At 37.2% G+C, this 16153-nt stretch overlaps 1 protein-coding gene across 1 annotated transcript in view; it reads left to right on the forward strand.

Annotated features, from left to right (window-relative positions):
- Positions 1-298: 298 nt before the first annotated feature.
- The window catches only part of PPRC1 (PPARG related coactivator 1), a 42439-nt gene continuing 26584 nt past the window's right edge, over positions 299-16153 (forward strand). Inside the window, exons 1-4 of the mRNA XM_053692499.1 lie at positions 299-408; positions 13121-13270; positions 14272-14424; positions 15917-16003. Of these exons, the coding sequence (XP_053548474.1) occupies positions 328-408; positions 13121-13270; positions 14272-14424; positions 15917-16003 (471 nt within the window). The 5' untranslated portion in view covers positions 299-327. The remainder of the gene's footprint in view (positions 409-13120; positions 13271-14271; positions 14425-15916; positions 16004-16153) is intronic.

Genomic DNA, 16153 nt, shown 5'->3' on the forward strand with positions numbered 1-16153 from the left:
TGTAAATACAAAAAAACAATGCAAAGTTTATATTTTTATAACAGCCATGGTTGTTTCTGGTCTCACATAAAACAAGCTATAGAATAAAGAAAAGTGCTTGTCATCAAGGTAAGGTGAGACAGGACTTTCTGTGGAAGACAATGCTACATTATTATGTACATGACTTCTGTCAGGACAAGTTAAACCACAACAAAGATGGCGGCTCGCCCACTTTTCATGTATTCTATTCCTGGTTTCACAGACTTTTTGCCCTGCCCACTCCCATGCGGCAAGCACCACGTGTGCTATCACGGCTTTGCCGGCAAAGTACTGGGGCTGTGGGGCAAGATGGCGGCGCGGTGGGGAGCAGGAGATGAGACGTTAACTATCGGAGGAATGGAGCTCTTCACTGCCGGTAGCCCCTTCCAGGTATAGTACGAGTGCGCCGGGCTTAGGACAAGCCGTGTTACCTTATATCTCCCGCTGTTCTAGCGCAGACATGAAGTGTTTCCTGCCTGCCGGTGACACGTGGATCTTGAGCCACGCGTGTGAGTTTGCTGGAGCCGCCTGATGCAGGCCTCTACAGCTAGATATAGACTATAATAAGACTCTACCCACCCAAACCATATGCAGACTGCCGCAGCGTGACTGTCCGAGCTCTGAATCTCTTACCTGGCGGCTGTCTGACACGTGGAGACAGTGTGCAGAGATCTTGTCTCACTTATAGCCATGAACTAACTTTTTATGCTTTGCCATCATCTAATAACTTCTAGATTGTTATTGACTCTTACAATGCGCAGCTATCTTACATGAGAACATATATTTATTATGTAAGTTTATAAATATAATACGACCTATGCAAACCCAAACCACACGTTAGAGATCTTTACAGTAAGTAGATAATTTGACACGTGACTTTGGAAATTCATATAGTAGCTTATTTGCTATGGGTTTTTTTCAGTGGTGATACAGTATAGCTGTTTATACTGTTTAATGTTTGTAACAATGTATCAGTTTGCAAAGCATATTCCAGCTGGCACTGTTTGGTATATTAATCACGTCTTTTATAAAACTATTAAATGCCAATTAAAATGAATGACATAAGGGCATATACGTTGTTTAGTGTGAAATAGTGTAGAATAAGCACACTTTTAAAGCTAACTTTCTGTTCTTGTCCAGGGAGGCGCATGGGAGTATACCCACGTGTTACATGGGAGCCTCATTCACTGCAGCAATGCCGTGTTCTTGGAAAGTGTTATCATACATTTCAAAATACCTTGTACATACTGTTTACAAAACTCATGATTGCTTATTTGTGGTATTAATTTCCCTACATATTTAACAGCCATTGGATTATTTAAATAGATATTTGTTGAATCACAATGTTATTTTACCATGTTTCTCTCATTTCGGATACATTGTTAGTTTCCTTTAAAGTAACATTTTATACAACTAAAGTAGACGTGGACACACTACTAGGATGTTTTTGAAGATGAATAGTATTTGTTGAATGTTTGGTCACTGTTGCTTTTTCTGTTCCTCTAATGACACTTACTCAGTTTGAAACAATTCAACAAGATTAAAGTGTAGATATGTTTAGGAGCTGTGGAAAAGTTTCATTCAGAAGTGTGATTTTATTATTTATTTATTTATATTTGTATTAAAATATAAGTAGTCAGAAGTGGTGATTCATGTCTAGATGTTTTGTAACCTTGTTCTATGCTGTGTTCATTGCTTAGTATTGGCAGCTGCTGTAAGCCATGGGGGGTAACCCCTCCCACTTACCTATAAGCATGTGGTGTTGTTTTTATAATATATATATATATATATATATATATATATATATATATATATATATATATATATATATATATATATATACCAATACAGTATATATATATGTGTGTGTATATATATAGACCAATACAGTATATATATATATATATATATATATATATATGTATATATATATATATATACCAATACAGTATATATATGTGTGTGTGTATATATGTATATATATATAGACCAATACAGTATATATATATATGTGTGTGTATATATGTGTGTGTGTATATATATATATATATATATATATATCTCAAATTATTTATTTTGTGTGTAAATTCAGCAAATAGTTGCATATGTAGGTATTTTAGAGTCACAGAAAGATCTTAATTTTTTTTTAAATCCCATTAAATATACACTTTATTATCTGTTTTAGAAATCCATTTCACTATAATGAATTACAGATCAACATATTACGGTGTATAAATAAGATTATTTAAAAATTAAGTTTATCACCTGCAGCCATTGACTTTCCAGGAACAGTTTTAATAATGGTTCTTCACAACTGCTTGTAAATGTGAAATATATGCATATTTAAGTAGTTTAATATTTATACCATTTCTATATGTAAGCCGAAAGTGGGTAATCTATCTTTTTATTTAGGGCTATGTATATTTTAGTACGCTTCAAGCAATAATAGTTTCCAATCTATGTAATTGTATAACATAATATCAGTGTTCTCCCTAGGGTCTTTTTTTAACCCCTTAAGGACCACAGCTCTTTTCCATTTTCTGACCGTTTGGAATCAAGGCTATTTCTACATTTTTGCAGTGTTTGTGTTTAGCTGTAATTTTCCTCTTACTCATTTACTGTACCCACACACATTATATACTGTTTTTATCGCCATTAAATGGACTTTCTAAAGATACCATTATTTTCATCATATCTTATAATTTACTATAAAAAATTATAAAATATGATGAAAAAATGGAAAAAACACTTTTTCTAACTTTGACCCCCAAAATCTGTTACACATCTACAACCACCAGCAAACAACCAAAATAAATAGTTTCTAAATTTTGTCCTGAGTTTAGAAATACCCAATGTTTACAGGTTCTTAGCTTTTTTTTGCAAGTTATAGGGCAATAAATACAAGTAGCACTTTGCTATTTCCAAACAATTTTTTTTTCAAAATTAGCGATAATTACGTTGTAACACTATCTGTCAGGAATCCCTGAATATCCCTTGACATGTATATATATTTTTTTAGTAGACAACCCAAAGTATTGATCTAGGCCCATTTTGGTATGTTTCATGCCACCATTTCACCCCTAAATGTGATCAAATAAAAATGATTAACTTTTTCTCAAACTTTTTCACAAACTTTAGGTTTCTCACTGAAATTATTTACAAACGGCCTGTGCAATTTTGCAGAAATGTTTGTAAATGCTTCTCTGGGATCCCCTTTGTTCAGAAGTAGCAGACATATATGGGTTTGGTGTTGCTTTTTGGTAATTAGAAGGCCGCTAAATGCCCCTGCGCACCACGTGTATTATGCCCAGCAGTGAAGGAGTTAATTAGGGAGCTTGTAGGGTTAATTTTAGCTTTAGTGTAGAGATCAGCCTCCCACCTGACACATCCGACCCCCTCAAAAAGCTCTCTTCCATCCCCCACATTAAATTGTCACCGCCATTGTAAGTACTGGCAGAAAGTCTGCCAGTACTTAAAAAAAAAAAAAAATGCTGTTTTTTTTTTTTTTATTAAATCTATTCTGCAGTGTAGCCCCCAACCTCCCTGATTCCCCCCCCCCCCCCTTCATACAGCTCTCTAACACTCTATTTGCTGCCATTTTGGGTACTCTCCCAACATCCGGAGAGCCCCACCATCGCTAAACAATTTTTTTTAAATGAAGCCCCCCTGCCGCTTCTGCCAACTGCCGGTTACATCTCCATGGAAGGAACAGACACGCAGGCCATCAATGGACCACCCACCCGTCTCCCAGCTGCTGCTCCCACCCACGATCATCGCCATCAATGCCCGATGCAGAGAGGGCCTCAGAGTTGGCTCTCTCTGCATCAGTGGCTAAACAAAGGTATTACAGTGATGCCTCAATACAGAGGCATCACTGCAACACCTTGAAAGCGGTTGGAAGCGATCAGGATTGCTTCCACCGCTTGAAATCCCTGAGGACATACTGGGCACTGACATTTTTTGTAGGAAATACCCTGTACGTCCTTGGTCCTTAAGGGGTTAATGGTTGCACCATCCGGCTGATTTTTTTTTTTTTTTTTTTAAACTAATTTTTAGCCAAAAATCTAAATTCTAAGTTTTGTCAATGTTTACTGCTCAAATTAGCATTAAATAAATACATTTATTTAATAATGCAATTAATTTGCTTTGGATAGCAGAAATGTTAGTAGAAAGTAGTACACTACCCTCACCTGGCTACTTTGTCATTCAACTGGCAAAAATTTCTGTGGAGAACGTTTACTGCATATTTTTTTAAAAGTTTTATGATGTGCAAGTTAAAGGACCAGTAAATACAGTAGATTTGCATAGTCAACAAATGTATGATAACAAGACAATGCAATAGCACTTAGTCTAAACTCCAAATGAGTAGTAGATTTTTTTTTTTAATGACCAATTTAAAGGGACATAATACTCAAGTGCTAAAATCACTTGAAACTGATGCAGTATAACTGTAAAAATGTAGACCAGGAAAGAACAAGGACTCATAGAATCAATAACCAAACATGGTTTATTCAAGCTATTACATGTGGAGCACTATTCAGTGTACAGGGCAAGTGCAAAGGAACTGACGCGTTTCGCGCATGCTCAGATGCGCTTCATCAGAGATGAAAAAACTGACAGGAAAATATCACCTGAGCATCTCTATGTAAAAAGGAAGATATTTTACCTCACAATTTCCTCAGCTGACCAGAGGAAATGCTGTGTAAAAAGTTATACTTTAGCTGCTGTCCAGCTGCAGGTGAAAATAAATTAACTGCAGCCAATCAGCATCAGCAGTGCTGAGGTCATGAACTCTTTTACTTTGATCTCATGAGATTTCACTTAACTCTCATGAGATTTTATAGTAAACTTCCTTAAACTGAATAGGGAAATAACACTAGTGTGCACAAAGCTCACTCCCTTGCCTTTCCTGGGACAGACATACTGATTTGCTGCTTAAAGTCCTTTGCAATGTGGTGTGAATACTTAGGATATTTTGAGGTAAATTTTTTTTTTTTTTTTTTTACATAGGGTTTTCCAGGTGATATTTTCTAGTCCGCTTTTTACATCTATGCTGCATCACTTTCAAGTGTTTCAACATTTGGGTATCATGACCCTTTAAGTTTTGTCTTTCTACTACCCCTGTATCATGTGACAGCCATCAGCTAATTACAAATACATATATGTATATTCTGTGAATTCTTGCACATGCTCAGTAGGAGCTGGTGACTCAAAATGTGTAAATATAAAAAGACTGCACATTATGTTAATGTAAGGAAATTGGAAAATGATATGCTCTGAATCATGAAAGTTTAATTTTAACTTGAGTGTCTCTTTAAATAGAGTAGAATTGCATAGTTAAAGGGACACTGAACCCAATTTTTTTTTTTTCGTGATTCAGATAGAGCATGGAATTTTAAGCAACTTTCTAATTTACACCTATTTTTCTTTGTTCTCTAGCTTTCTTTATTTTAAAAAGAAGGCATGTAAGCTAATTTTTTTTGGTTCAGAACCATGGAATGCACTTGTTTATTGGTGGGTGAATTTTTCCACCAATCAGCAAGAACAGTATGTTCACCAAAAATGGGCCGGCATCTAAACTTTCTTGCATTTCAAATAGATACCAAGAGAATGAAGAAAATTTGATAATAGGAGTAAATTAGAAAGTTGCTCAAAATTGCATGCTCTATCTGAATCACAAAAGAGAAAATTTGAGTTCAGTGTCCCTTTAACGTGCATAATAAGCAGATTTCTTTTAACAAAGGGATAGTCTAGTCAAAATTTTACTTTCATGATTCAGTTAGAGCATGCATTTTTCTAATTTACTCCTATTATCACATTTTATTTGGTCTATATGTATCTTTATTTGAAGAAAATCAAGAATGTAAGCTTAGGAGACGGCCCATTTTTGGTTTAGCATCTGGGTAGCACTTGCTGTGACTGGTGGCTACATTTTGACACCAATCGGCAAGCACTACCCAGGTTCTGAACCAAAAATGGGCCTGCTCCTAAACTTACGTTCTTACTTTTTCAAATCAAGATAAGAGGACAAAGAGAAATTAAAAGGAGTAAATTGGAAAGTTGCCTAAAATTGCATGCTTTATCGCACTGCTTTTCAAACCTGTCCTCAGGCCTCCTCAGCAGGCCAGGTTTTTAGGATTACTTTGGATGAGAGCAGGTTAAAGGAACAGTACTCATTTTCATATATCTGCATGTAATATACACTACTATAAAGAATAATATGCAGAGATACTGGTATAAAACGGTTTAAAAACTTACTTAGAAGCTCAGTTTAGCTCAGATGAAAAGGTAGCTGGAAAGCCCACTGCAAGTGGGAAATAAGACACCTTCCTTCTTTTGCATACGAAAAGACGCTTTACACAAACAGGAGCAAGCTGGAGAAGGTAGCTGACTGTATTCTCATAAAACCTTGGGGCTTGGTTAGGAGTCTGAAAATAAGCAAAACTATACAATTTTTTAAAAACAAAACTTTATGGGCTATATAAATCATCTACAAAACATTTATGCAAAGAAAAAAATGTGTAAAATGTCCCTTTAATAACAGTTGACTAATTATCGGATTATTATACCTGTGCTCTAGTTAAGTTATCCACAAAATGCGCCCTCTTAGGCGGGTGAGGGGACAGGTTAAAAAACCAGTGCTCTATCTGAATCGTGAAAGTTTAATTTTGACTAGACTATCCCTTTAATTCCGCCCCCACACACTTTTGCCGGTCACCTTTATCATGTAACAGCCAATCAGACTATTATATACATACGCTTTGATTTTGTGCTCATGCTCAGTAGTAGATGGTGACTGCATATAGAAACATTGTACAATTTGATAATGTAAGTAAATTGGAATGACTTAAAACTTCATGCTCCTTTCTCAATTATAAAATGTTGATGTTTTAATTTAGTGACCCTTTAAATATATATTATTGTTATGGAATGTTTTTAGTAATTGAGTATTTTGTCCACCTATTTAAATAATTAATGGCAAAAATTACAATAGTAATATTTAGTTAGTTTAAAAAGCTACAGCCTAATTATTTCTCTAGATAATATAAACACTACTAAGAATGTATCATTAAATCCAATACATAATCACCCCTCACATTTTTGTAAATATTTTATCTTTTCACTTGACAACACTGAAGAAATGACACTTTGCTACAATGTAACGTAGTGAGTGTACAGCCTGTATACCAGTTTAAAATTGCTGTCCCCTCAAATTAACTCCACACACAGCCATTAATGTTTAAACTATTGGCAACAAAAGTGAGTACACCCCTAAGTGGAAATGTCCAAAGTGTCAATATTTTGTTTGGCCACCATTATTTTCCAGCACTGCCTTAACCCTCTTGGGCATGGAGTTAACCAGAGCCTACCAGGTTGCCACTGGAATCCTCTTACACTCCTCCATGATGACATCACGGAGCTGGTGGATGTTAGAGACCTTGCACTCCCCCACCTCTAATTTGAGGCTGCCCCACAGATGCTAAATAGGGTTTATGTCTGGAGACCTGCTTGGCCAGTCCATCACCTTTACCCTCAGCTTCTTTAGCAAGGCAGTGGTCGTCTTGGAGTTGTGTTTTGGGTTGTTATAATGTTGGAATACTGCCCTATGGCCTAGTCTCCGAAGGGAGGGGGCTTATGCTCTGCTTCAGTATGTCACAGTACATGTTGGCATTCATGGTTCCCTCAATGAATTGTAGCTCCCCAGTGCCAGCAGCACTCATGCAGGCCCAGACCATGCTTGACTGTAGGCAAGGCCCAGTTGTCTTTGTACTTCTCACCTGGTTGCCGCCACACACGCTTGACACTGTCAGAACCAAATAAGTTTATCTTGGTCTCATTGGACCACAGAACATGGTTCCAGGAATCCATGTCCTTAGTCTGCTTGTCTTCAGCAAACAGTTTGCGGGCTTTCTTGTGCATAATCTTTAGAAGAGGCTTCCTTCTGGGACAACAGCCATGCAGACTAATTTGATGCGGTGTATGTTCCGAGCACTGACAGGCTGACCCCCCCACACACGCTTGACACTGTCAGAACCAAATAAGTTTATCTTGGTCTCATTGGACCACAGAACATGGTTCCAGTAATCCATGTCCTTAGTCTGCTTGTCTTCAGCAAACAGTTTGTGGGCTTTCTTGTGCATAATCTTTAGAAGAGGCTTCCTTCTGGGACAACAGCCATGCAGACTAATTTGATGCGGTGTATGTTCCGAGCACTGATAGGCTGACCCCCCCACCCTTTCAACCTCTGCAGCAATGCTGGCAGCACTCATACATCTATTTCCCAAAGTCAACCTCTGGATATGACGCTGAGCACGTGCACTCAACTTCTTTGGTCGATCATGGCGGGGCCTGTTGTGAGTGGAACCTGTCCTGTGAAACCGCTGTATGTTCTTGCTCAGTTTCAGGGTCTTGGCTATCTTCTTATAGCCTAGGCCATCTTTATGTAAAGCAACAATTTATTTTTTTAAGATCCTTAGAGTTCTTTGCCATGACGTGCCATGTTGAACTTCCAGTGACCAGTATGAGAGGGTGTGAGAGCGATAACACCAAATTTAACACACCAGCTCCCCATTCACACCTGAGACCTTGTAACACCGAGTCACATGACACCGGGGAGGGAAAATGGCTAATTGGGCCCAATTTGGACATTTCCACTTAGGGGTGTACTCACTTTTGTTGCCAACGGTTTTGACATTAATGGCTGTGTGTGTTATTTTGAGGGGACAGCACATTTACACTGTTATACAGGCTGTACACTCACTACTTTATATTGTAGCAAAGTGTAATTTCTTCAGTGTTGTCACATGAAAAGATAATAAAATATTTACAAAAATGTGAGGGAGGTACTCACTTTTGTGAGATTTTGAGATTATTGTTTTTTGTTTTAACAAGACGAGTTCCCCTCCACTGAGTATAGTATTGTGCTAAAATTTTTTTTCGTATATTGTCTGTCTGAACATTTTCCTACATAAAAGCCCAACTTGATGTTTTTCAATTTGATCAAGAGTAAGGGTATGCAAATGAGCTTCACGATGCATCACCTTTTAGCTTCCAATGTCTTTCCTTCATGCTAGTGTAGTGTTTAAAGCATATCAAGGATAGGAAAGTACAATAAAAGGAATCGCATGTAGACAGTTGTTTGTCTTTCTTACAAGACATAAACCGCTGTAAACACCTATTTCTTATGGTGAGACAGCTAGTGGAAGTGCTGCATAATCTCTGACTACATTTATGAAGGAAGAAAGAAACTGTATCCGCAGGTACTGTTGATACCATATGTTAAAGTATTTAAATATTATAGCTGGGACCATTAACCCCAAACATCCTTACTAAATAAATATTAGTAAGTATAATCCACTGCCTGAATTTCGAAACACACAATAGGCCACTATACTATATCCAACGTGTATGTGCTCAGATCATATATTCAACTTGCTAGTACTACCGTAGGAAGCGAAAGGCTCATCGGCCGCCTTCGTATTTATCTGGCACAAAAATCCTGCCGTTCTTTTTGTTAGAGCTGGTCTGGGCTCACTGTTTTTCCAATTCTCTACCTGCTGCCGTAATGCCCATTGTCAGCCTGTGACACTGCTTTCCAAGCCGTAGGCAATGCCAGTTAATCCTCAGCATCTGCACACGGTAATCACGTCAGGGTGTGAGTGGTCCTGGTATCTGTCCAGTGTTTAGAGAACAAACAAACTTAACTAAATATCAAATTGAAATGAAGTTGCTTGCTCTCTGCTTTAAAACAAAGTTCTTTATTTAATAATTTTTATAAAAGTACATGACTCGGCTATATAAAAATCCAGAGTGTAGCTCTGACTGGGTCTTACGCGTTTCAGCGGTCAGTCGTAGTAATAGACTCGCTATGATTCAATAAAGGATCTTTGTTTTAAAGCAGAGCAAGCAACTTCATTTCACTTTGATAAATTTATGAAGGGCCAGCCAGCTTCCTATTCTGTGTGACTACAGCTGTAAAGGTACAGCCAGCAGAAGTTGGGGGCATTGTCTGTGTGACTACAGCTGTAAAGGTACAGCCAGCAGAAGTTGGGGCATTGTCTGTGTGACTACAGCTGTAAAGGTACAGCCAGCAGAAGTTGGGGCATTGTCTGTGTGACTACAGCTGTAAAGGTACAGCCAGCAGAAGTTGGGGCATTGTCTGTGTGACTACAGCTGTAAAGGTACAGCCAGCAGAAGTTGGGGCATTGTCTGTGTGACTACAGCTGTAAAGGTACAGCCAGCAGAAGTTGGGGGCATTGTCTGTGTGACTACAGCTGTAAAGGTACAGCCAGCAGAAGTTGGGGCATTGTCTGTGTGACTACAGCTGTAAAGGTACAGCCAGCAGAAGTTGGGGCATTGTCTGTGTGACTACAGCTGTAAAGGTACAGCCAGCAGAAGTTGGGGCATTGTCTGTGTGACTACAGCTGTAAAGGTACAGCCAGCAGAAGTTGGGGCATTGTCTGTGTGACTACAGCTGTAAAGGTACAGCCAGCAGTGGTGCAACAGGTAAACGTTGACCTATACCTTTCCACTTCCAAAGAGAATAAATCTAGGACAAGCTTCTTGATGCTAGGGACCGTTTTCCAGGCGCCAAGTTTTCGTAGAATTGTTCTTTTTCCCCCTTTAATTGCAATAAAATGCTGAAGTCAGATACAGGTATACCTCACTTTACAGCGCTTCGCTAATACAGCGCTTTGTGGAGCTGAAGTTCAACTTCCAAGAATTTTGAAACAGTGCTGTAATCTTTGTAAAATTGCGAGAAAAGTGTCTGGCACCATTTTGCTATGCGCAATTCATCCTTTTTACAGCATTACAGTGCAATCTGTGTCTCAGTGTTATAGTCTGGCAAGTTTCACTACAGTAATTGTCACTATTTTACAGGTACAGTTTCTATTGAGTGTTAAACTAAACGTAGCACTATTGTACCCCTAATATAAGTTAGTTCAAACATGTTTTTATGTTTTTAAACACACTGGCAAGTGAAAAGAAAGCTAAAACTGCCTTGTTTCACTTTAAGGCGGTTTTCACTTTACAGCGGGGCTCCGGTCCCTAACCCGCTGTATGAGCGGGGTATACCTGTATTATATATATATATTTTTTTTTTATTATTGAGGGTCTTTTCATATGCAAAGTAAGGGGGAGTGTCTATTTCCCTCTTGCAGTGGGTGTTCCAGTAACCTTTTAAACAGAGCTAAACTGGAAGCTTCTAAGTAAGTTTTTTTTTAAAAGGTTTTATACTGGATTTTCAGTGTCTGTGCATATTCTTTATAGTGGTGTCTATTACATGCAGTTATATGAAAATTGGTGTATACTGTCCATTTAAAGTGTTTTTGCCCATCTAAAGGAGAGTGGTTTTTCATTAAATAAACTAGGATTATTTAGCAGAGACAAACTCAACAGGGCTGGACAATCCTAGAAGTCAGTGAGCCACTGGCTTCTAGAATCTTACCCTAGACTCCTAACTTTTATGGTTAGTCTCCATATATCTATATACAAATACCACGGCCTTGCTAATGTATGTGAAATGGATTTGTCAACCCTTGAATAGAAACATTTTAGTTTAAAGGGACATGAAACCCACATTTTTTTTTCTTTCGTGATTCAGAGCATTTGATTTTGAATAACTTTCCTATTTACTTGTATTATCTAATTTGCTTTGTTTTCTGGATATCCTTTGTTAAATATGATACCTAGGTAGGCTCAAAAGCTGCCGATTGGTGGCTGTACATATGCCTCACCCAATGTGTTAACTAGCTCCCTGTAAAGCATTGCTACTTCAACAAAGGATAACAAGAGAATTAAGCAAATTGGGTAAACTGGAAAGTTAGTTAAAGTAGTTTTCTATCTAAATTATTTTTTAAAAAATAGGGGTTCCATTTCAAGACTCGAATATACCAGCTACCTGGACAGCTGTTAAAGCTCCAGAAGGCTCTTGTGGCACTTTTCAAGTGCTCGGCATCTTGTAAGTACCCCATTGTATGTGTAGGATTTGGTCTTTACTCGCTGATACCCGCTATGTTGGCGCCTTCTTCTTTGTCATCCTTCATATTATTCATGATTTAAATACACATGCAGTGCATTCAGCCTATTTGGGAAGAGTGGAGACACTACGGTTTCAGAGCTAAATGACAGGAAAAGCAGACACAATGTTTTGTTTTTTTTTTGTTTGCAAATCTTTAAATATAAAAGATACAGACACAGAGAACCACATGGTTCTTTAGATAGATACAGTGGCAACAACTGAGACAAATTTTCTATTGAGTCTCTGGTATTATGTTTTGTTTAACTTTGCATAATTAAATATTTTGGGCTAGATTACTTGTGGAGTGCAAATTAACACTCCTGCTTGATTAATTGCGCTAGAATTAAGACTTTTGTGTTTGTTGGGTTGTGCTCATTTTAAGGGTAAAGTAAACTGCTTTTGCTCTAGCTGTAACCAGACTAGTGCAAAACTCCTCTAGAATATAGCATGCACGTTCATGTATTCCCTCATTGAAGTCAATGGCGAAAAAAAGTGGAAAAAACCCTAACGCCTTACTCTCGCGCAAACACGATTGCATATTCTCATTTGCGCTAAACCAACACGGAAATATGCATATTTCATATTCCAATGTTCTGCCCAATATGTTCATAAATACATATTTCTACATATATTTAATGGTATTTTGGTACAATATATATTTATACCTAAATAAAGAGATTATATATAGGTAAAGATGTATACAGATATAAATATAGGAATATCTATTTAGAAATACTTAGGACATATTCCCCTATTTTCAGAACATTAGAATGTATAGTATTTATGTCTAAAATACATATGCACATAAATACATATGTACACACGCCTATCTCTATCTATAGACATTTTTATGTATTTATCTTAGTGTTGAAGCCCTTACCGTTTATGTGCAAACGTTTTCGCTTCACTCATAATATGGCTGGCCCTTTATGGGGAATACACGTTTGTTTGTCTGTTTAGGAAAATCTTAAATTTGTTAAAGTATCTTTTGGTCATGTTAGCTACTGAGGTATTGTACAGAATAAATTAAGCCATTTTTATTTCCTATAGGATAACATTCTTTTCTCTCCTTTCTGACAGTGCCGTGCATTGGATGAAGATGACACTTGTGGAAATCTATCTGATCTCTCACTTACATCATTGGATTCAGGGGAAATTTTGGGAACTTTTCAGGGCTATGTTGACCATTCAATTATTTCCATCATTAATGCTCCAGAATCTCAAGCTGACGTAAGGAAACAAAACACTATTAACTATTTATTTAACGAATACTTTTTGATCATAAAACGGGTCAGGAAGTTAAGAATTCTTAAATGGAATAGTCAACCTGAATCTATTAAAGGGACAGTAGTGTCAAAATTAAACTTTCATGACTTAGAGTATGCAATTTTAAAGTACTTTTGCTTTGGTTTTTTGGTATTCTTAGTTGGGTAAGCTCAGGAGAAGCGATGGGCTGCTGGGATCTAGCAGGTGATTAATACCTGCACATATATGCCGCTTGTGATTGGCTCAACTGATGTGTTCGGCTAGCTCCCAGTAGTTCATTGGTACTCCTGAGACTGCCTAGGTAGGTTTACTCTTCAACAAAGGATAACAAGAGATGAAGTAACTTCCGAAGTTTTTTTTAAAAAAAAACAAAAAAAACATTGCATGCTTTATTTGAATCACATTAAAGTGAAGGTGAATTTGGATGAATTAGTGCCTGGTTTTTAATAAACCTATTAAAAACAAGGGCACTTTAATTCATCGAAATTGACATTTCACTCCTTTTCTTCAAAAACTTGCCTTTTAATCCTGAATGCCGCTCCAGCGATTACTTCAGAAATGACGAATCCAGGTTCCTCCAATCACAGCTTTCCCCCCGGGGGGATCATGGCCTGATGCAACACCGTGATTGGAGGAAGCTGGATTTGTCATTTTGGACCCGCGAAGAGGGCTTGCGACGGGCGTAGGAAGCGCTGCAGCGGCTGACAAGATTAAAAGGTAAGTTTTTTGAAGAAAAGGCGTGAAATGTCAATTTTGATTAAAGTGCCCTTGTTTTTTAATAGGTTTATTAAAAACCGGGCACTAATTCATCCAAATTGACCTTCACTTTAATATGTTGACTTTACTGTCCATTTGAGCAGTTGAAATTTTTAAATTGTGGCCTTTTTGAGCTGGACACCTTTTTTTTTTTTTTTTTTTTTTTTTTTTTTTTGAGATATTAAGTTAAATGTTGTTTTTGTTTTTAGATGAAGTGTAATTTTGATGAAGAAAACGAATTGTCCCTTCTGACTGCACTCACTGAAATTTTAGACAATGCAGATGATGAAAACCTGTCGCCATTTGACTCTATTCCAGACTCGGAACTCTTGGTTTCACCTAGAGAGAGAGACAGTTCTTCAGTAAGTTAAATAAGTATAAAGTATTTATTTGAATTACTTCTTTGCAAGGCCTTTCTGTTCTTTCTCCCTTATTTGTGATTAGTTGGTGGGGTGGGGTGGGGGGACTGTACACATCTTATATACAGCTTTACTTTTTATTGTAAGGAAGCAAGTTTAGTTTGCTTTGCCACCAGCTTGACAGGAAAAAGAGTCACAGTAACACATCGGCTTTACATGTTATAGAATATTCTGCAGATGAAATATGAATTATTTTTTTCTTTAAGGGAAAATGTTAACTATGCCTTTTTAGACTTTCAGCAGTGTTGCGGATTCTTGTTCCATTCCATCCAGAGAGAGACTGGAGTTCAGATTATTCACTATTCTTCAACTCCTTAAAGGGACATTTTAGTCAATATTAAACTTTCAAGATTCAGATAGGGAAAGCAATTTTAAACAACTTTCCAATTTACTTTTATCACCAAATTGCTTTTGGTATTCTTTGTTGAAAGCTAAACCTAGGTAGACTCATATTCTTATTTCTAAGCCCTTAAAGGCTGCATTTTGTCAGTTTTTCACAGCTAGACAGTGCTAGTTCATATAGATGAGTTTGTCATAAATGCGGAAGTCTGCAGAGGCTTTGATACAAGGTAATCACAGAGGTAAAGAGTGTAGTAATATAAGTGTTGGCTATGCAAAACCAGGGAACAGGTAATAAAGGGATAATCCATCTTTTTAAACCATACACATTCTGCAGTAGACTTCCTTTTTAAGGTGGATTAGCAATGTTGCCTCAAAGAATATGAATGGTTTTTATACAGTGTGGTGCTTAACCACATTAACGGAACAAACTCAAATTAAACTTTAATAATTCAGACATATCATTTATTTCATGCTTCTGAACATACAGTTAGGCTCAACAATGACCAGGAGAACAAAATTATTTTAGTAACAAAAGCTGAAAATGTTTTTAGAATTTCATGCTCTGTCCCCCTGATTCAGATAGAGCATACAATTTTAAATAACTTTCCAATTTATTACGATCTCTAATTTTGTTTCATTCTCTCTGTATCCTTTATGAAAAGTATACCTTGGAAGGCTGCTGATTGGTGGCTGCCTTTAACTCCCAGTAGTGCATTACTGTTCCTTCAACACAGGATATGAGAATGATTGAACTTGGATATTAGAAGTAAACTGGAAAGCTATTTAAAACTGAATCGTAAACGAACAAAAATTGGGTTTCATGTCGCACTTAACTATGAAAGTTTCATCTCAACTTTACTGCTTATTTTAGAGAAGACAACAGAGGCTGGCTTCTCTCTCTCCTACTACCCATGTGTGAACAGTGCTCCTTCACATACCAGATTTTAATTGGTTAGCTAGGATCCTTTTTGTTTTGATACATGGATACCAGAGAGAGGAAAACGCACACAATTCACTCATTTAACAAATTGTAGCTTCCTATTTATGTTTAATGTTCCTTTAATTCCTGCTTTTATTTTTCCTCTATCTGCAGTTGCAGAAGTTTCTTAGTCTCTCTCGTAGCTCTGGTGAACGAGAGGTTTTATCAATGGATGACCAGCGTAGATCTAGCTGTGGCAAGGTGAGGAATGTTACATCTTACCATAAGATTTACTTATTAAAATGATTTACATAGTATATGCATAGTTTACATTTGTATATGTATGGGTATATCAAGATTGTGAAAAAATCTGTCGTAGGCAAAACAAATAAAAATGTGGAGCATGTGTAT

This window comes from Bombina bombina, chromosome 9, assembly GCF_027579735.1.
Source record: "Bombina bombina isolate aBomBom1 chromosome 9, aBomBom1.pri, whole genome shotgun sequence".
Lineage (NCBI taxonomy): Eukaryota > Metazoa > Chordata > Amphibia > Anura > Bombinatoridae > Bombina > Bombina bombina.